At 49.1% G+C, this 19933-nt stretch overlaps 1 protein-coding gene across 5 annotated transcripts in view; it reads right to left on the bottom strand.

Annotated features, from left to right (window-relative positions):
- Positions 1 to 456: 456 nt before the first annotated feature.
- CES1 (carboxylesterase 1) overlaps positions 457 to 19933 on the bottom strand; it is a 34363-nt gene continuing 14886 nt past the window's right edge. For all 5 annotated transcript variants that reach the window (XM_081118582.1, XM_081118580.1, XM_081118578.1 and 2 more), the window contains 10 exons: positions 18424 to 18577; positions 16361 to 16465; positions 14505 to 14609; positions 9800 to 9838; positions 6511 to 6651; positions 5038 to 5118; positions 4628 to 4775; positions 2102 to 2233; positions 1080 to 1152; positions 457 to 818 (listed from right to left, as the gene is read on the bottom strand). In XM_081118582.1, the coding sequence (XP_080974708.1) occupies positions 635 to 818; positions 1080 to 1152; positions 2102 to 2233; positions 4628 to 4775; positions 5038 to 5118; positions 6511 to 6651; positions 9800 to 9838; positions 14505 to 14609; positions 16361 to 16465; positions 18424 to 18577 (1162 nt within the window). In that variant the 3' untranslated portion in view covers positions 457 to 634. The remainder of the gene's footprint in view (positions 819 to 1079; positions 1153 to 2101; positions 2234 to 4627; positions 4776 to 5037; positions 5119 to 6510; positions 6652 to 9799; positions 9839 to 14504; positions 14610 to 16360; positions 16466 to 18423; positions 18578 to 19933) is intronic.

Genomic DNA, 19933 nt, shown 5'->3' with positions numbered 1-19933 from the left:
GTCAAGGGGACAGTGCCATCCCTGCATGGAGGGGTTAGCCTGGGGATGGCCAGGCGATGTGGTAGAAAGAACTCCATCTTAGGAGTGAGGAGGCCCCAGTTTGGCTCCAGTAGTTGGGACAATGACTCCTGGGTGACGTGGAGCCAGTTCCTTGCCCTCTCTGGGCCTCCCTGTGTCCATATGTAGAGGTGGTCAAGTGCTCACCTTGGTGCCCTTCTAGCTTGAATTCAGTACTAGACCCTCTCAATGCCTGGCTTATGTCCCCTCTGTGCTCACTGTCCCTCTCCTCTCCACTGGTGGCTTCTCTCTGTGGGCACCTGTGACCCCCCCCCGAGATGCCCTTCTCCGTGGGGCAGGTCACAGTGCTGAGAAGAGAAGCCCTTGATGAATGACAGTGGACTATCCCAACCATCTGCCAAGGGGATGGATTAGCTTCCAGCTCAAGACACAGACACTGACTTGGTCACCAAAAGAATATTATTTCCAAAATTAAGGCCACAGGGTATAAAAGTTCTCCTTCCGTGGCCTCTGCCCACTCCCACCAGACAATAAGATGCCTATTTAGCCCATAAACATCTTCTGTACAATTCCCCCTAAAGCCCCCCAGATCTTTGAGGCCGGCTGGGCCTCCCATTCACAGCTCAACGCGCTCTGTTTGGGGCGGCTTCTTGGCTGTGTCCTTGGTGAGGAGCTCGGTCCAGAAGGCCACTTCCTTGTCTTTCAGCTTCTGGGCTGCCTGGGTGGTGACGCCCAGCTGCAGGTATCCTTCCTCCTGGTCGTACACAGGCCAGTGGGGCAATCCCTCCCCATTGGGGTTCCTGGGAACAGAAAATAATTAAATAGAAACGCCCCAAAGCTACTGTGTGGTCAAAACAACTCTCAGCAATTTGCAGGAATCCCCCAGCTTCCCCAAAGGACCTGCACGCCTCCGGAGCCCGGGCCTCACCATCTCCCGGGCAGTCTGTCCTCAGAGAGCTCTCGTGCCGGAGGTCTCAGCCAGGAGTCTGACCCCCCATGTTAGAAGCTACTCCTCCCAACAAACATGCCCTGGCCCCCCAGCCCTGCCCTGCTCTGCTCACCCAGTCCGAGCGAAGTTGCCCCAGAATCTCATCACCATCTTGCTGAGTTTAATCTCCTCTTCGGAGGCACCGTCTGGAGGGAAGAAGAGGAAAAGCCTTTGCTGCTCCAAGTGCGTTCATGGGCCGGCAGCAGCCACATCACCTGCGTGCTTGTTAGAAATCCAGAATCTGAGCCCTTACTCCAAACCTACTGGGTCAAAGGCTGCATTTTACGAAGACCCTGGGTCATTTGTGTGCACTTGGAACTGGAGAGTTACTGATGGGGGACTCGGCGAAGGACTCTGGTCAGCACACAAGCTAAGGCCTTTGTGTTCTGTGCCCGCCTGCCCCCTTCAGAGTCTCAATGCCACACCCAGGGTTTCTGCTACAGCCACCCCACCTCCCAGGATTGTCGTTTTTTGGGTGTGTTCTTAATCTCTGTCATCCATCCACATTTTCACAGAATCTGAAAAATCACAGAGCCCAAGGAGCCTAAGGCGTCATCCAGTCAGGATATGGCGCTGGTGTGTCCAACAGCCCTGAGGCGGGTCGCACACAAGTCGTCTATAACTGCTGATAGTTACGGTATTGAAGACATTTGTGGAAGGTTGTCTAAAATATCATATTCCTAAATACATTAGATTTTTAAAAATAAGAGTCTTAGATAAATGATAGATGATAGGTAGATAGGTGGTTGGGTAGATAGAGGGGCGTACATTAGCCCTGGTTCAAGGTTAACACCAGTTCTAGCCTTACTCTTATTTCTGATAGGCTCTGTGAGTGGGATGTGACTGGTGATATTTTAGCCCTGGAGCATGGCCCTGTATCACTGATGCCCCGGTCTGGATCTTCAGAGTGACCAGGAATGAGAGGACACGCATGCACACTCTCCACCGTGCATGTCAGAGCAAGAACCTTTGTCGTTCAACCTGTCACGCTGAATTCGGACAACTAAGACCCGGAGGGAAGGAGGAACCTGCCCAAGGCCACCGAACTGAGCCTTGACCACAGATCTCCTATCTCCAAGCTTGTAGGGCCATCACCTTTTAGAAGCGGAGCCCCGAAGACCGAGAAGATCTCATCCCCGTGGTCCCCTTTCACCGTCTTGGGCCTCACGTCCGAGAAGAAGCTTGGTTGGTACCCAAACTCATACGTGTAGGTGGGGTTTCCGGCATCTGAGAAAACACAATTAACACAGGATGCACAGCTAGGTGGCGCCAAGGCCTCTGGGGCCCTGAGCACAAAACAACAATCATATCAGTAGCAGCTGCCCATGTGAGCGCCAGCTGTGTGCTAGACAGTGTCCTGCACATGGGTTGTCAGCATAAGAGAGAAACAGAGACTCTGAGAAGTTCCCGGAGTTGATTAAGGGTGCAGGTGGAACAAATCTGAGCCAGGTAATTGTTGAATGAATGAATGAATGAATGAATGAATGAATGGTTGAGACCTTGGGTAAATCCACTCAAAATAGCTATTATTATAGGGGCATTGGGTCAATTCACCTAAACCCCTCTGCCTATTGATGAATTCACGCAGGAACACCCGAGTACATACAGTTTACTATATTTCACTGATAACAGACTACTTTTCATCCCTTTGAAGGGTACCTGCAGCCCAATAGGTACCCCTTGGGGACAGTAAAAATTTGGAAAATGTTGAAAAAAGGAAAATGAACAAAATCACTTATAATCCCACCATCCAGAGAAAACACTGTTAATATTTTAGCACATATCCCTTCTATTTAAATAAAATTGGGATAATGTTGGGTATGTTATCTGGTAATGACTGTAATCACTTCTTACATCATTAAATATTCATCCACAAAATAGTTTACCGACATTTGCCATCCCAGCCGGAAGGTGTAATTTACTTATTGCCTCCCCACCTCTTGGTTTGGCAAGAGGTGCTGTCTGGGAGATCAACCCTTCTGTGGCCCGTGATCCCCTTGTTAAACATTGACATTGAGGAGATGCCAACCACATAGTGTTCTAGGAACAAAAACAATATGAAATTAATTTTCAAGTTATATGTAAGACATGGAAAGCTTATTAGAAGAAAATACATTGAAAATGTATAGCGGGTTCTTCCAAGGCAAAGAACTGTGGGTGATATCGAGTCTCTTCTTCATGTGTTCCCAGGTTTTCAAAACGTTCTACAACTGTGTTATTAATTTTATATTCAGAAATGTTTTTTGAATCAAAAAGAGTGTGAGACAAATACAAAAGTGAAAGAATCACATTCAGAAAATCTGTGTAGTCCTGGCAAACAAAACAAAACAAAAAAAACCCCTCCTGAACTCAAAGTCAAGAGATATCAGCCAAAAATATCAAGTCCAGGTTGGGATCAGCAAAAATTACAGAAAGGGGTACTGCCAATTAGACACGAAGCAAGAGGCAAGACCAGGTTTATGAAAGAACAGACTTGACCTCTTTCATCAGGACCCTTGGGAGGGGGAAGCAGTGACTAGAATGAACATCACTGTGCTGGACACCTGGAAACACAGGAGGTCAGCTATAGCTACTTTTTATCATGTTTATGACACTGAGAACTTTAAAACCCTCCCAGCACCATAGACAGAGAGGTGTGGACCAGAGAACCATTTCCCGGCTTACTGACTAGGTGAAGGAGGGGTCCTAGGAAAGGAAGGGCCCAGAAAGAGCACCTCCTCTCTCGGTGAGCTCACCCCTCCCTGACCTCACACCCGCCCACACAGCCTTGGGTCAATGCCGGAAGGCCCAAGGCCCCGTGGTAGACCCCACACACATACGGATGGACAAAAGCTGGCCACAGGCATGGACCTGCCCCCACACCTGCCACTGCTCCCCCCCTTTGGTTTTCTTGGTCTTGGACAGCCCTCCTGACCCTACGCTTGCTTTTGCTCTTCCCCCAGCTCCACTGGCTCTGACCTTGGAAACCTTCCAGAACCCATCTTCCAAGATTGGCCATCTAGCCCACAGGCCCCATAACCTCAGCTGAGGAGCCCCTGGGGCACATGCTGTTGGTGCCTCACCGATTCCTACTTCTGGGCATGCCAGCCTGACTTCACCTCCAGCATCGGTAGCTCTTTGCCTGAGGTCTTCAGCCAGCAAAGACCACTCTGCCCATAGTACAGTAGGTCGGCGCTCCAGGGAATTAACACCCCCTTGTGAACAGTCTTTAACCAACGTAGAAGGATAAATACCCCGGCTCCTTCATCACTTAGGGTAACCCTGAGACATGGCTCCTGCTGGATGCCCAGGGCACCCCAGCTCCAGGTGTTCATGGCGAGTATTTGCTTGGCCATGCAGCACGACTGGCTCCCTCTCCTTCCCATGTCACCTCTCCACTCCTCTAACAGTGTCTTCTGGGATCATCTCCAAATAAACTAGTTGCATTTGGACCCTTTTCTCAGATTCTTCTTCTGGCAGAAACCAAAATAGGACAGTGCCCCACCTCAGGCCACATGGAACCAGCCTAGGAGGCCTGACCTTCTGCAGTTTGTACATATATGTCTATGCTGAGGGGTGGGCAGGACACAGACTGAAGTCGGTGGGGTTGATGTCCCCTCCTGTCCAGTCTCTGGGACTCACCTCTGTGGCCACGGGCTATAATCACAGCTGGGACACCAAACAACACATCTCCCATCATATCCAAGAACCGGTCTTTCTTTTTGACAGGGTCGTCTGTCCCTCCTAAATACTTCTCAGCGGCCGCTGGAGTCAGTTCTTCAGGGATGTTCTGAAATGGATCAAGAGTGTAAGTGACTGCCACCCTCGGTGAGTGACACCACTTCTCCAGCCAGCGAGGAAGGCTTGTGTTTATGGTGACACTCTCAAGTCCTGTGCAAACCCTCCCCTCCCCCAGTGGCAAGGTGGAAAAGGCAAAAAATGGGGAGAAAACCCTCTGGCTCCAGTCTTCATTCTGGAATTTAATCCTCAGCGACTTAATCCTCAGTGATCTGAGGCAATGCCCTGTCCCTCCCTGGGTCTCAGCCCCTTACAGTGGCGGTGTAGGACTTCCACAAGAGTGAAGCGGCCAGCTTCTCGTCCAGCTTGTCTTCAGAGATTGGGTAACCCAACATCTGTTAAAAAAATGGTTTAGCTTTTGTGAATCATTGGGAATTAACAGGAAGAACCAAACTGACCAGCCAACCTGTCGGGCCTTGACCAGCAAGGTCTTGGATGAGTTGGGCAAAATCAATAAATGAAATGGACTTATATCCAGGAACTCAAGGGGTGCAAAGAAGGCAAAGCAGAGGTTAAGAGGAGCTGCCCCAGCCCTTTGCAAGCTGGTGCTGAAGGATGGGGCTCTGGGGTGGATGACAAATACCCCCACACCTCTCGGATGACCAAGGAAGCCCTGAATCCTGTCATCGTGGCTTTGGACCTTCCCTATAACCTTTGACCTGTCTCAAGTGAGAACTGCAGAACAGCTCTACGCATAACCATCCCATCCACACCTCCGCACTAAGAGCCTGACCAAACTCTCCTGCGGCTCCTAGCAGCTTAGGATGACTGACCCCAGCCCCCGAGACAGCTCCTGCTGCAGGAGAATTGACTGTTCCAGCCAAAGCCTGGTGCTAGGCAGACAGGCCCTTGAAGCCCCTCTCAGAGCCCTTTGCGGTTGTGAATCCTGTCTCTGCCCTTGGAGAGGTAAGTCTACCACCCATACTGTTTGCTCAAGGACCTGGGAGCCAGCCCTCTGAAATGCAGATGCTCAGGACAACTCCTGCTGTCTCCCAGTCCCTGCGAACGAGAACTGCCAAGGTTCAGGGGCACCTTGCTTCGACTCACAGCACCGCTCCTGACACACACAGGAGAGGCTTCCTGCTCCCCCAGGTAAGAACCGCTTCACAGACCCGGGCCTCGTCGACGGACGGGCCCCTGCGCGGCAGCCTTGAGACGGCGCCAGCCTTTCGTTTCAGGCTCTGAGTTAAGCCTGAAACTGCTTCAACTAGCGTCCAGCTTTGTTTCTCTTCGACAGAAGGGAAAGCCCTTGCTAACTTGGAGAGGTCAATTTTACCTCAAGGGGCAGCAAGCTCCTCTGAATCGTTCTAATTAGGTGACTAAGAGCCCGCGTGGGGATTTGTGGAGCAACTGTGAGCACCGAGCCCGAGGGGAGAGGCTGCAGAGCCCCAGGTCTCACTCCCCTTACTCCTGAGCTCCTCCACTTCCCAGGCCTCAGTTTCCCCATCTGCAGATATAATTCTCTCTACCGGCCCTCCCAGCACCTACATTTCAGGGTTCTTGGGCTGGAGATAATCAGAGAGTTTGGGAGAGGGGTCCCCAGGCCTCCACCACCCAGGTGTCAATTGGGCCATCCCAGAGAAGGTTTCCATGGAAATGTCAACTTGTGCAAAGGGGGCAGCTGCCTTGAACCCAGACGGGGTCAGGAGGAAAAGATCCTGCGACCAGAGATGGGAGGCTGATGGGATGGGAGCCGAGGCGAGTCTGAGAGGCCCAGCCGTGCTCACCATTGGGAGAATCCAGCCAAACTCTTGCTGGTTGATCCCGATGATGTATGGAACGGAGTTGAATTGCTTCTCTGCCATAATCTCTTCTGGCATCTTCGTCAGCAGCACCCCATCAACCACAGAGGACACGAAGGGATGGTTCTGGGTAAGAGGACAGAAGAGTGTCTGTGCGGCCCGTCTCCAGGTCACACCGTGCCCGCCTCTCAGCCCGCCTGGGCAGGGCCAGCACAGACACCCGGGTGCCTGTGGGCAGCGACCACAGAGCTCAGGGTCCTAACAAAGGGGCTAAGTCTGTGACCCCAGAGGGCAGAACTAGTCCCCGAGGGATTAGCATGGGCAGGTGATGGGGGGAAATCTCCCTCAAATTGAAATATATAAAAATATTATGTTAATATTTTTATTTCATATAAAAAATTCAGTGTCAAGTGTACATATATCTACATGTATCTCTCTCTCGCTATAGTCAATTCTCATTCTTCACAGTGGTTACGTTCTGTAGAGTCACCGTGGACTCGGAATTAGTGAACACTGAGCCACTGCTCCCAGGGGAAATACAGGGTTAGGTTCCTGCAAGCCTCTGGTCACAAATCTGGATTTGAAACCTGGCTCTGCCACTTCCTAGCAGATCACTTGGGAAAGTAATTTCACCTGTGCGTGCTACAGTTTCCTCATCTAGAAAATGGGTTGTTGTGGGGATTAAATGACTGACCATGTGGAAATGCTCAGCACAGTACCTGGTACGTTGAAAGGGCTTGGCAAGCAGTAGGTAGACTCATGAGCAGTGTCATTACAGATCCCGCTTGAGGACACCAGTCCCGCCTGCTGCATTTCCCTCCCTGATGGAAGGTGGGCCTGGGCCATGCCTAGGCTCTGAGACCCTGCAGTTCTCAGGGCCTATGTCTGCTCTTCGAAGGCTGAGGAGTGAGCGGCCAGTTCTGGCTGCCTGCAGTTCTGTCACGTGAACCTGACCCAGCAGGACAGGGCCCAGATCCTAACCCAATATGACTGTCAGCTGAGAAGGACATGGGAGCCGCCCCTGCTCTGACAGGCTGCTGCGCAAGCCAACAAGCAGAGCGGCTCTTTCTGGAAGGAAGACACGGGGCAGGCCACGTGGAAACCGGACTTTTGTGGCAGGCTCTGGGGAACGAGCAGCACCAGCAGGCGAAGAAAGAAAGATGTGGGAATTTCCAAAGAGGGGGAGCCTCAGGAGCGACGGGATGCCAGGAACTCAAACCCCTAGAGTCCTGGACTTGGAGGGATGCTGCAGGGCAGACTGGAGAGAGGTCAGGGGGGGCAGTCCGTTTCCGCACCATGCCTGGTGCATAGCAGGCACTGGGATGTGTTTTGAAGGAATAACTCCATGGAGACAAGGAGATTTGTGCTGTAAAAAGGGGGTGACATTGTGGGGAGCCGGCTGGCTGCCCTTCATGAATAGTCTCCCTGGTAGGGTGTTGCCCTGGAATACCTCCAGGGGCTCGCCGACCCTAGCGCCGCCTTAGAGAGAAATCTCTGGCACGTTGACCCGCAGGGTGGGTCGGTTGAGCTAGCACCTCTACCCCCTGTAGCTTAGTTTTAAGATTAAACATTGCTTTAGGGCAGTAGAAGCTTTGCACAATAGATTTATTGCTCTACCTGGAGACATCAAGTCTCGATAAACAGGTGCGGATATGCGGGAATTTGAATTGTGTAAAGGTCACTGCTGGGGGCATTGTTTCACTGCTTGGGGTATTGTTTGGGTGCACTATAAAAGGCTTGTAATCAATAAACTCGGGGCCTCAGCCTGACTCAGCTTAACTTAGCTCTGCCTTGGTTGTGGCCCTCCCGATCCCATCCTTTTGTCTTTTTCTTTCTTTTCTAATCCTCACCCCCTCAATCAGGTCCTCGTTCGCCTGCCGGCTGGCTCCGGCATGACATGCCCTGACCTGCAGCATCAGGCATGGCAGCAGGGAGGCGGGGAAGGAAAGTAGAGGTGAAGGGAATGAAAGTCCAGGAGAGACAAGAGCCTCATCTGATCTGGGTGGCACAGGGCCCTCCCAGCTGGTATCCCTGCGCCTTTCTGTCCTTTCTCTACCGTCTATTTCAACTTGGCAGCCAAAGATCCCCTTTGTTAAACCTAAGGTCGTAACTCCTCTGCTCAAAAACCCCAAGATGTTCCATCTCGCTTGGAATCAAAATCCAATTCCTTTAAGCGACCCCGTCGCCTCCCTTCCATTTAGCCTCAGCCCGTTCCCTCCCCTCACTCCCTCGACTCCAGCCACACTGGCCTCCTGCCTCCGGGCCTTTGCAGCTGCTATTTCCTCTGCCTCCACTTTTCCTGACAGCTGGCCCGCCCCTCCCCTGGAACTTGGCTCTCACGTCACCTTCGCATGGAGTCATTCCCAGATCCCACTATGTAAGCTCAAACCACTGGCAAACTCTATCTCCATTTCCCACTGTCTTTTCCCTGTAGCGCCGGCCATCATCAGACTCGCTACATATTTAATTTGTTGATGGTGCTCTCTCCCGGCTCCAAGACGGCAGGGGCTTGTGTCTGCTTTGCCTGTTTTGCTGTACATTCCAGCTCAAAACCCAGGCCCTGGCACATAGTAAGTGCTAATGAAATCTTTGCCGAATGACTGGATAAATTTCACTTGATCCTCAAGACAGCTTCTAAGATAAGTGCTCCTATCCCGAGAGAAAGCAGAGGGCGGGATTGTAAGATGTTACAGAGGTAATGTCATCAGAACCTGGCAACCCTTTGGAAGGTGGGAGGAGTGGGCGAAGGAGGTGGGGGGGATACTGTTGGAGCTTCTTGCATGGCTGGGAGGAGGGCGGTGTCCTCAGGACTGAGATTCCTGGCTCCCTTCCTGGTGGCCCTGCAAACAGTGCAGCCCATATGGCTAATCAACCTGCAGCCTCGCAGAAGAACTGGGCTCCTCAGTGCAGGCTCCTGAAGAACCTTCATCCAGTTACTTCCACCTCCCGTGGTGGGAGTTTCTAGTCCAGCCTTCTCCCACTGGGGCATTTTGGGGAGCAGGAAATGAAACCAAGAAAGGGTGTAGGCTGGGCTCAGGGCACACAGAGTTAATGACTAAGAGCACTGGACTGGGAGTCATGGGAAGGGGTTCCAGTCCCACATCTGGTCCTCCTAGCTGTGTTACCCAGGCAAGTCACTGCCCCTCTCTGGGCTTCAGAAATATAAACACAAGGAGTTACTGTGAGTCCACAGGGAGAATTTTTATTCATCTTTAACTGGAGCTTAACGGTGTCAAGATTTAAAACCTGTAATCAAGAAACCAAAGGTCCTTACCTCTCTGGGATCTCCATGAAAATCCATACTGAAAAAATTCTGTGAAAACAAAGGCAGAGGGTGTGGGTGAGGAGGCTTCGTGGGAGAAAGGCTGGTCTTTGTCAGCTGTGCACCGAAGGTACCAGGTTCTCCCTCCCAGTGCCACCCGGACTGGGCAAAGAGGAAGTGGGCAGGACACTGGCTCCCCTGGGCATGAGCACAAGGGTCTAGGAGGGGGGAGCTCTGGAGAGGATGTCTGTTGTTTGTGCCTGCTCTGCCCTCCATCCATTCCTCTTGTTCCCTAGGCAACAACACACCCCAATTTTCCTTTAGGGGACTCCCTCAACTTCATTGTGTGAGTCCAGGCATCTCTATAACACCTGGGATGCCCCATCTTCCTGACCACAGAGATTGGTTCATGGATGGGCATGGTGCCCGCGTCAGGCTAGTATAACTCTTGCTAGAGTTATTAGGAAAGGGATTTCTAGGCAGATAGTGCTGGGGGTGGAGATGTTGATCATGCTCAATTGACTGTGGTTGTGAAAGCGGGGAGGGCACCTAATAGGGATCGGACCACAGATGTTCAATAATTCTCCACCTTACTAACAACTATAGACAAGAGGTTGTCTTGCAAACCCTGGGAAACTGGAGGGTGTGCTGCAAGAAGAAAAACAGAGGCTGTAAAAAGATAAGAGACACCTTGGGGCCTGGGTGGGTCCATTGCCTAGAAAAGAAAATACATTTTGAGAACAAAGGACAGGCTGCTCTTTGACTTGGTTGCTGTGCCTGAAGCCTGACCTGCCTCAGGGAGTTTGCCTCAGGAATGCTGACCTTTCTCAGGTCCCAGGAACTGTTGGAACTGGTTTTTTGTTTGCTTGTTTGTTTTGTTTTTTCAGGGAAATTTCTTTTCACTTCAATCACTGAAGTAACAAAACCAAAACAGAAAAGCATATTATTTCTCAAGACTAATGGGAGTAATTTAATGAGAAGAAAAAAGTTGACAGTCCTTTTGTCAAACACATAATATCATAAAAAAATAGCACTCGTAATCACTACCTCTTATTATCTGCCACAAACCAGGCACTGTTCTAAGTACCTGACTCATTGCCATGCCTAACAGCCCACTGAAGTCCTCTTATCCCCATTTTACAGATGAAGAAACTGAGTCTCATACACTACTTAAAGGGCTGACATGAATTTAATCCCTAGCTAACTCCATGGCCCATGTGCTTCATTATGTTACACACTCCCCTGAAATATTTGTCTTTGAAAGTTCACAGAAAACACAAAATCATATATTTTGCAAAACAGAAAGCAAATTTCTCCAAAAAAGGAGCACAAGGCTTATAGTCAAATGTTATTTTCTTAAATAATGCTATATATAATTCTTTCAATAATGTTGCTATTCATTAAAATACTTTGGGAATCTGGTTCTAAAATTGTTGCCTGTAAATCCTGCAGCACCTTTTCTTTGACTATTTTTGCTGATCAAAAATCTTTGTCCATTAGAAATGGGCTTCACTTAGAAGTAACCTGAAAGCATTTGGAACTTCTGTTTCATGCATAAAGCGAGTGATAAAAGCAGTTAATATAATATTTGCTCAAAAATGTTTCCAGCAATCTCTTGATGACATCATCATCGTAGTGAAGTCAGCTGCGGCCCTCAATCCATTGGCTTCGTTTTATAAGAAATCTCTCAGAGACATCATGATTTCTCCATCATAATACATTTGAGAAGTTTACCTAATAATATGAATTTTCCATGAATAATGTCATTGATATCACAGAAATAAATCTTCATTCATCTCAGATGGAACTGGGTTTTAACACCATTGAAAATTAACTACCTTGTTATTGAATTTCAAGATCCTGGAAGGAGACACAGGAACCACAGACCCTGCAACCATCCCCCTTCTTTCCCTCTTACATGTAGCCTTTCTTCCTCACCCCTATACAATCAACCAGCTAGGAAGGAGAGAGAGAACAGATTTTATGTGGGCAAATCCTCCTGCTCTCTCAATTTGTTGGCATTATTGAAATAAAAGCTCATATGATTCAACCCTCTCTCTGCTTAATTGGCTCAAGTGGTGACAGGCAGTCCGACCATTGTGTCCAGTTTCAATAGAATGTATGTCTAGAGTGCTTTTGTTGCCTTTAATCTCCCCAGGGGACAAACCTGCCTGAGAGTAAAACCAACACTGAGAAGTAAAAAATTGAGGGGTAGAGACAGATTCTAAATAACATATGTGTATCTGGATCTAGCCATGCCTGAAGCCAGCTACTCCTGAACTTCTCAGTTATCTGAAGATTTTGTTACAATACATTATTTTTTCTGCTCAAGACACTTTGCAAAGAGTTTTCTCATCTTGCATCAGAAAGTCCTCACTCACATAACCTCGCTGAAATTCACCCCACCCCATGCTTCACTTTGTGTACGCTCACCAATATTGCACTGGTTTAATGCTACACTGCAGCTAACAGGTCTGACTTGCAGGCAGAAACTAACTAGTAGGGTCCCTTCATTATGAGTTGTAGCTCTACTGGCCAGGCCAGGTGTTTATGATGTGTGTGTGTGTGTGTGTGTGTGTGTGTGTGTGTGTGTGTGTGTGTGTTGGGAGAGTGGATAAATATGGAAAGACTTCCACATTATCGCAGAAAATCTCAGAAGGGTAATATGGGCTCTTAGGTTCTCTGGGTTTTGCAAAAGTCACCAGTTCTCCCCCTTACAATCTTACAAACTGGGTCCTCTTGTGCCACATGGAATAATTGTGCCTCTTTCCAGGCATCAGAAAACAGCTGTGTTTTAATTCTTTAAATAAAACACCTTACTTGAGCCTGAGAAACCAGTATCCAAGCCCTAAGGCCACCCTAGGTTCAACCCATGGAAACAGAACAGAGTTCAGTGTGAGAGGCCAGCCCCCAGGTGCCCAGGAATGTATTCAACAGCCCAGGGTTCAGACAGGATGTCTAGAAACTCAGGCTACTTTGGGGCTCACATTCATACCCTCCCCACAAAAAAGGGAATTATTCCCATTGGCCTTAGGTGCTGTATTCTCTTGGTGTCTATCCTACTGTAGCTTCCCTGTAATGACCCACGCCATAGCCATGCAACAGTCCTCAAATGTCACCTTCTCTGTGAGGCATCCCTGCTGACCATAACGAATGATCCTCTTCTCTGTACTTCCACCATACTAGTGGGTGGGTGGATGGATGGATGGATGGATGGATGGATGGATGGATGGATGGATATATGGATGGATGGATGGATGGATGGATGGATGGATGGATGGATGGATGGATGGATGGATATATGGATGGATGGATGGATGGATGGATGGATGGATGGATGGATGGATGGATGGATATATGGATGGATGGATGGATGGATGGATGGATGGATGGATATATGGATGGATGGATGGATGGATGGATGGATGGATGGATGGATGGATGGATGGATGGATATATGGATGGATGGATGGATGGATGGATGGATGGATGGATGGATGGATGGATGGATGGATATATGGATGGATGGATGGATGGATGGATGGATGGATGGATGGATATATGGATGGATGGATGGATGGATGGATGGATGGATGGATGGATGGATGGATGGATATATGGATGGATGGATGGATGGATGGATGGATGGATGGATGGATGGATGGATGGATATATGGATGGATGGATGGATGGATGGATGGATGGATGGATGGATGGATGGATATATGGATGGATGGATGGATGGATGGATGGATGGATGGATGGATGGATGGATATATGGATGGATATATGGATGGATGGATGGATGGATGGATGGATGGATGGATGGATGGATGGATATATGGATGGATGGATGGATGGATGGATGGATGGATGGATGGATGGATGGATAAATGGATGGATTTGGTCAATACATGGAGTATGGATGTATTGGATGGTTGAGTAATAACTGGCATATATGTGATAAATGGATCGCTGATTTTAAAAGGATGAATGGTGGAGTGAAGATACATCGTAGCTGGATGGTTCGTGAATGATTGATAATAGATTAATAAAAGTTATGGATAGATTGATAGTAGAATGATAAAATAATATTGATGAATTGTATATATTTGTGGGTGGACAGATAGATAATAAGATGACAAATGGATGGATGGATGGTTGAATGGATGGATGGATGGATGGATGGATGGATGGATGGATAAATGGATGGTTGGATGGATGAATGGATGGATAGATGGTTACCCTAGAATCACAACTAAGGCAAGGTCTCAGAAAATCTAGAAAATTGGGCCACCACTGGGTTATAATTGATCATTTCTAAATTAACCAAGATGAATTTTGAAAACCTTTCTGAGAATCTTTGTTCTTAATATCCCCATTCCCCAAACGCTGGATGGTAGTTACCCCTGGGAGTAAACAATATCTAATTTCTTCAAAATATCTTTGAAAACAAGAATGACAAAAGAGTAAATTTTGACAGAGCTGGGGAATTATTACACTATTGATTATTATGTTAGTTTTAGACTTTGCTAACATTTTTAGATATTTCATAACATAAAAGAAAAAAAGAAATTCCCCATTCAGATTCAGGGGTGACATTACTCCTGAGAGTCAAGATGCTGTCCCAGGCGGTTTTTCTTGGGGCAAGGGGGCAGCTGGAATGATGAAGCCTGGGGCCATGTTTACAGGGCCAGGGGAGAATGGATACACTTACCATTTTCTCTGACGCCTCCAAGAGCTCATCCTCTGACTTCTGACGTAGGCAGTCCACCATGACCGCTGATGTGGTGGTTTTACACCCAGCAAAGGTAGCAATTTTCTGCAGTGATCACAGGCAACAGCAGAATTCAAGAGCCTTGTTCCTTTTGTCAATCAGTAGGAAGTGTTCTATCCCAACCTCAATTTCTAAAGGCAGTAGGGGGTAGGGGAAAATTCTCTAGACCAGCAGGTATGGGTCCTGGGTCTCAGTCAGGCCAATTATACAACCTCTGTCTCAGTTACCTTATCTCTCATAAAATGGGCAAAATGATCCCGAAACTGAATGTCTAAAGGAGAGCAGCATGGAGTGGGCTTAAGAGCACGGAACCCAGAATCCCACTGTCCGGTTTCAAATCTTGGCTCATCCTCTTACTAGCATTTGGCCTCTACCAAATATTGGAAAGTGTGGCCAGAGGAGAAGTTGAAATAGAAGGAGGCAGGCTCCACGATGGCAGGGCCATGGAGAGTGTACATTAAAGGGGTTGAGGGAAGCACACAAGAGCAAGAATAAAAGTCTTAAATTCCCTTCATTTGCCAATTTCTAGTTCCTGTTTAATAGTGAACTCTAGCCCCATCTCTGCCACCTGTTTCCTTTAAATAAATTCCCTCTTTCCCGACTTAAGCCTGGTCAAGCGGATTTCTGTTGTTTACAGCCAAAGAGTTCTGGAAAACATTCTCAAAATTCTTGGTGTCTTCATTTCCTCCCCTCCTACTTACCAGCCCTTTTAAATCTGGCTCCTGCCACCTCCCCACCCCCCCCACCCCCCCCACACACACCATGAAGCCACTCTCATAGCCCAACTACAATGCTCCCATCCCCAGCTCCAGCGGGCACTCATCCACAGACCCCTTTGTTGCTCTCCCTTCCTTGGATTCCTAAGAGTCTCCAGATAAAGACAAAGTCCTCACCAGGGTCCTGTGCAGCATGGCCCCTGCCAATGTCCCCATCCTCAGCTCACTCCAGGTTCCCTCTGCTCTTTTTGCTCTGGCCACATCAGCCTTACTCTCTCTCACTCAAGATACTTCCTCCTGCCACAGGACATTTACACATGTCCCTGCTTCCTAGAACATTCATTTCTCACCAAGTAAATTCCTGCTCATCCTTACGATCTCACCTTATTGATCACTTTCTTCAGAAATCCTTTCCTGATAACATCCCCCTACACCCTGGACTAAGTGCTCCTTTTGAATTCTCTCCTGAAATTAAGTACCTCTCCTTATTGCTCTTGTCACAGCTGACATTCTATAATTGGATGATTACTTAATCACTAATCCGTGGCCTCCATTAGAATGGACGCCTCACGAGGCTGCTAGATGTCTGACTATATAAAAATTATTTGTTGAGGGAACAAATGGATCAATGAATAAATTCTCCAGGAACCCACCCCAGTCACAAGGCCCCCAGGGAGAAACCTCTCCAGGCCCACATGCTGCAAGGGTATGGTGACCAGAACTCAGGCCTTGGGGACATGAGGCTTCACGGCAGTCCGCTTCCCACGCTCTGGCCCGGCACCCCATCTCAGCCCACTTTGGGGAGTGTGGTCAGTGGACAGTGACCGTGTTGGCAGTCCAGAGCTCTGAGCTTGAGTCAGAGCTCTGCCCTGGTCACCTGCTGGTCACTTGGCAAGCTGCTCTGCTCTCTGACCCAGTTTGCCCTGCAGTGCCACTGGGAGGGAGAGCGAGTTGGCTCCTTGCTCCTCTGCTCGGCCTTTCTCCTGTGATTCCCGGTGTCTGCTGGATGCCACGGCGTGGAGGCCCGAGGACCCCAGGAGAGCAGAGCAAAGGGGGTGAGGGCTCTCCAGTGTGACCTACCTGAGCTAAGGCCTTCGTGTCTTTCTTGATCAGGGCAAAAGTGAGGATCACGCCACTCTCAGAGATGGCCCGGTGGAAGAGATTCTTGGCCAGGGGAGAAAACACCTGGGAGGGGCGTGGAGAGGAAGAGAGTTTAGGCTCATGGGGAGGGGGTCTTCACGAGCTTCCCTACCTCTGCCCTGGCCCATTCCCCTGGAGACCCTGAGCTCAGTGGACTTGACAGGTCCTCTCCTGGCCTGGCCTGTTCCCCAGGCTCACCCCGAGGCCTGGCTTCTCCAAGAAAACCTCAGCCGGTGAAAGCTGAGGATGCAGAGTGTGCGGCAAGCGCTGATTGTAACAATCAAAAGTATCTGAAAGAGAGTTTGGCAATTCCTAGTAACACTTTAGAGTTCTGCATCTCCGTTTCCATTCCTAAGAATTCGCCCTAAGAAAAGCAATCATGGCCCCGGCTGGTTTGGCTCAGTGGTTAGAGCATTGGCGTGTGGACTGAAGGGTCCCGGGTTCGATTCCAGCCAAGCACATGTACCTCAGTTGCAGGCTCGATCCCAGGCCCTGGTCAGGGTGCATATGGGAGGCAACCAACTGATGTGTCTCTCACATTGATGTTTCTCTCTCTCCCCCTTCCACTCTCTCTGAAAAGCAATGGGAAAAATATCCTCGGGTGAGGACTGAAAAAAGAAAAATAAAGATCATGGAGGCACACCATGCCCCGTGGGCGTGCTCATGCTGTTTATACTGGGAAACTGGGAGATTATCCAGGGTTCCAAAATGATGACGTTGGGTGAATAAGCTATTTTTCATTCTCACCATGGACTACTATGCAACTATAAAAAATAAAATTATGGCAGAGTACCTAATGGTTAGGGAAATATTTATGTTCTATTGTAATGTTAAGGAAGGTTTTTGTTATAAAAATCACTAATAGCCCCCTGGGTGTGGCTCAGTGATTGAGCATCGACCTAGGATCCAGGAGATCTCGGTTTGATCAGGGCACATGCCCGGGTTGCGGGCTCGATCCCCAGTCGGGGCGTGCAGGAGGCAGCCCATTGATGACTCTCATCATTGATGTTTCTCTCTCCCTCTCCCTTCCTCTCTCTGAAATCAATAAAAATATATTTTAAAAAAAAATCACAAATAAATGATAGATAGATGGATCCATAGTAGGGTGAGCCACGGAAAAAAGACTAGAAACATGTGTCAAAATGTCCATGGTGACCATCCCTGGGTGACGTAGTCATGCGGGGTCTCCTTTTCTTCTTTAGGCTTATCTGTACGTTTCCTTTTCCTCTTTACAAAATATAAAAATTTCTTCTGAGTATTTGACTATGAAAGCAAATACTATGTTTTAAAAATATAGTAACAGAGCTGACCCTCTGCTCAGCTGTGAGGCAGCTGGAGGGGCCCCAGCAGCTCCCAGCACCTGCTAACCAGGTTCCCCATCTTTGCCTCCCTCGGTCTCCTCTGGCCCCATCCCCCACACCAGGCTTGCAGGTGTGTCTGCGTATGTCCCCTGCCCCATCCCCACTTCCATCCCACCTTCCCATCTCCCCCCAAGTCCTGCTTACCTGCTTCCCCAGCCCAGCCCCCCTCTTTCTCAGAGACTGCTGTCCCCTTTCGGGGGTGTGGACGAGCCATCAGAGGAGGCCCCTGCCCTGTTCTTAGTGCTCGTGTCTTCTGGACACGCAGATCTGGCTTTAGGCTGAACAATGACACTCTGCCCAACTCTGGCCATTGCCTCCTGCTCGTAATTTGCCCACCCTGCTCCCCAAGACAAGTGAGGCGAGCCCCAGGGTAAAATGATTAGGAAGGAGAGAGCTCAGCCAAGTTAGAAGAGGAGGAATGTTGCCGGCTGGGGCTGGAGATTATTACGGCCCCAGGAATCTAACTGAACCCCGAGCTTCCTGGGGGACAAGGAGAGTTTAGTCATTAGCTCTCCACCATCTGATTCTGCGCAGAGTAGGGCCAGCCTTGAATCCAGGTCTTGCTAATAAAGGTGCCCATGGCTAGAACGGCTGGTCTTCCAAGGGCCCCATAGCAGCCACATCAGGGCCAGGAACACTTACAAGAACAGAGACACTTTCACCTCCTGCTGACTCTCCAAAGATGGTCACAGAGCCTGGGTTCCCTCCAAAGTTGGCAATGTTCTCCTGGACCCAGCGCAGTGCGGCCAGCTGGTCAAAGTGACCCCAGTTGCCCGGGCTGTGTTCATCCCCTGTGCTGTGAGTAAAAAAATGGGGGGAGGTGAGAGGGGGTAGAGTCATCATGGTAGGGTTCTCAGGACCACAGATTGGGCTGGGGGCTCTGGGTGAGCCTTCCACAGCCCTGCCTCGGAGATTTTCACTGTCTTCCATTCCTGTAGCATTGTTTCATTTAGGGCTCTACATTCATTCACCTGGCATCTACTTATTGAGCAACTGCCATGTGCTAAACACTGTTCTGAGAGCCAGGAGCACATCTGAGAAACGAAACAGGCAAAATCTTTACACAGAGCTCACAGTAAAGATCATAAAGGAATAGATAAATATAGACTGTAACACCAGGTAGTGAAAATGCTTTCAGGAAAAAGTAAAACAGCATAAGGGAAAAAGGCAGGGATGGGGCAGTGGGGTCTTATTTCAGCTTATATGTCCAGGGAAGGCCTCTTTGAGGCAGCAGCATCTGAGCATAGATTTGAATGAATGAGCACAAGAGCCCTGCAAAAATCCAAAGAAAGGAATTCCAGGCAACAGAAACAGGAAGTGCAAAGGCCCCGGGGCCCAGGGAACAAAAGTGTGAGTATAAAACATGCAGGCAAGAGAAGGAAGTATTTCAAACAGGTGGGAGGGATCATGTGTGGATGCTGCCAAGGTTGGGTCAAGACCGGATGGGTCACTGGTGACCTCAACCAGAACAGTCCAGTGGCATGGTCGGAGTAGAAACCTGACTGGTGTGGGGAGAGGAGAGACTGGAAGGACAGAAAGCGTGGAGAGCTGATGGAACAGTTTTAATGCAAAGGGGTGCAGGAAAACGGGTCGGGGGGTGAGAGAGATGAAGAATCTCAATGAAAGCAATGCATCCAGGGACATGACTCACCTACAACCCTCCTCCAGGCCGACAGATCTTTCCAGTGAGTGTCCACCCCACCTCTAGCCAGCCTAGCAGCATCTCAGGGTCCGAGGCCCTGAGGCCAGTGCATTTAGAAAATATACCAGTAACTGTGTCCTAAGGAAACTTGGTTCCTGTCTCCACAGGGACTGGATGGAGAAGATGCTAGCCTTGACCCAGGCATGTGCCAAATGCGGAAGGAAATGGGGTGAGTGAACCCGACATTCCTCCTGGGAAGGTTGTCTACTGGAGTTAGATGCTCTGACAACCTCCCAGCTCCAGCCCTGAGTCTGTCCCTTCCTTACTTTCCCATGAGAGGTAAGATGTTTAAACTGCTGCTCTAACGGATGTCCTGTTAATTGTCATTTCAGAGGTGTGCAATGTGCTGTGGCAGCACAGGTAAAAAGGAGATGTGTATTTCAAAGGAGGTAACATTTGAGTTGGGCCTTATAGGCTGAATAGGAGTTTGTCAGGTAGAATAGGGATTCC

The sequence above is a fragment of the Miniopterus schreibersii genome (genome assembly GCF_964146895.1).
Source record: "Miniopterus schreibersii genome assembly, chromosome: 18".
Classification (NCBI taxonomy): Eukaryota; Metazoa; Chordata; class Mammalia; order Chiroptera; family Miniopteridae; genus Miniopterus; species Miniopterus schreibersii.
The sequence above is the reverse complement of the archived record's forward strand: the minus strand, read 5'-3'. Positions and strand labels throughout refer to the sequence as shown.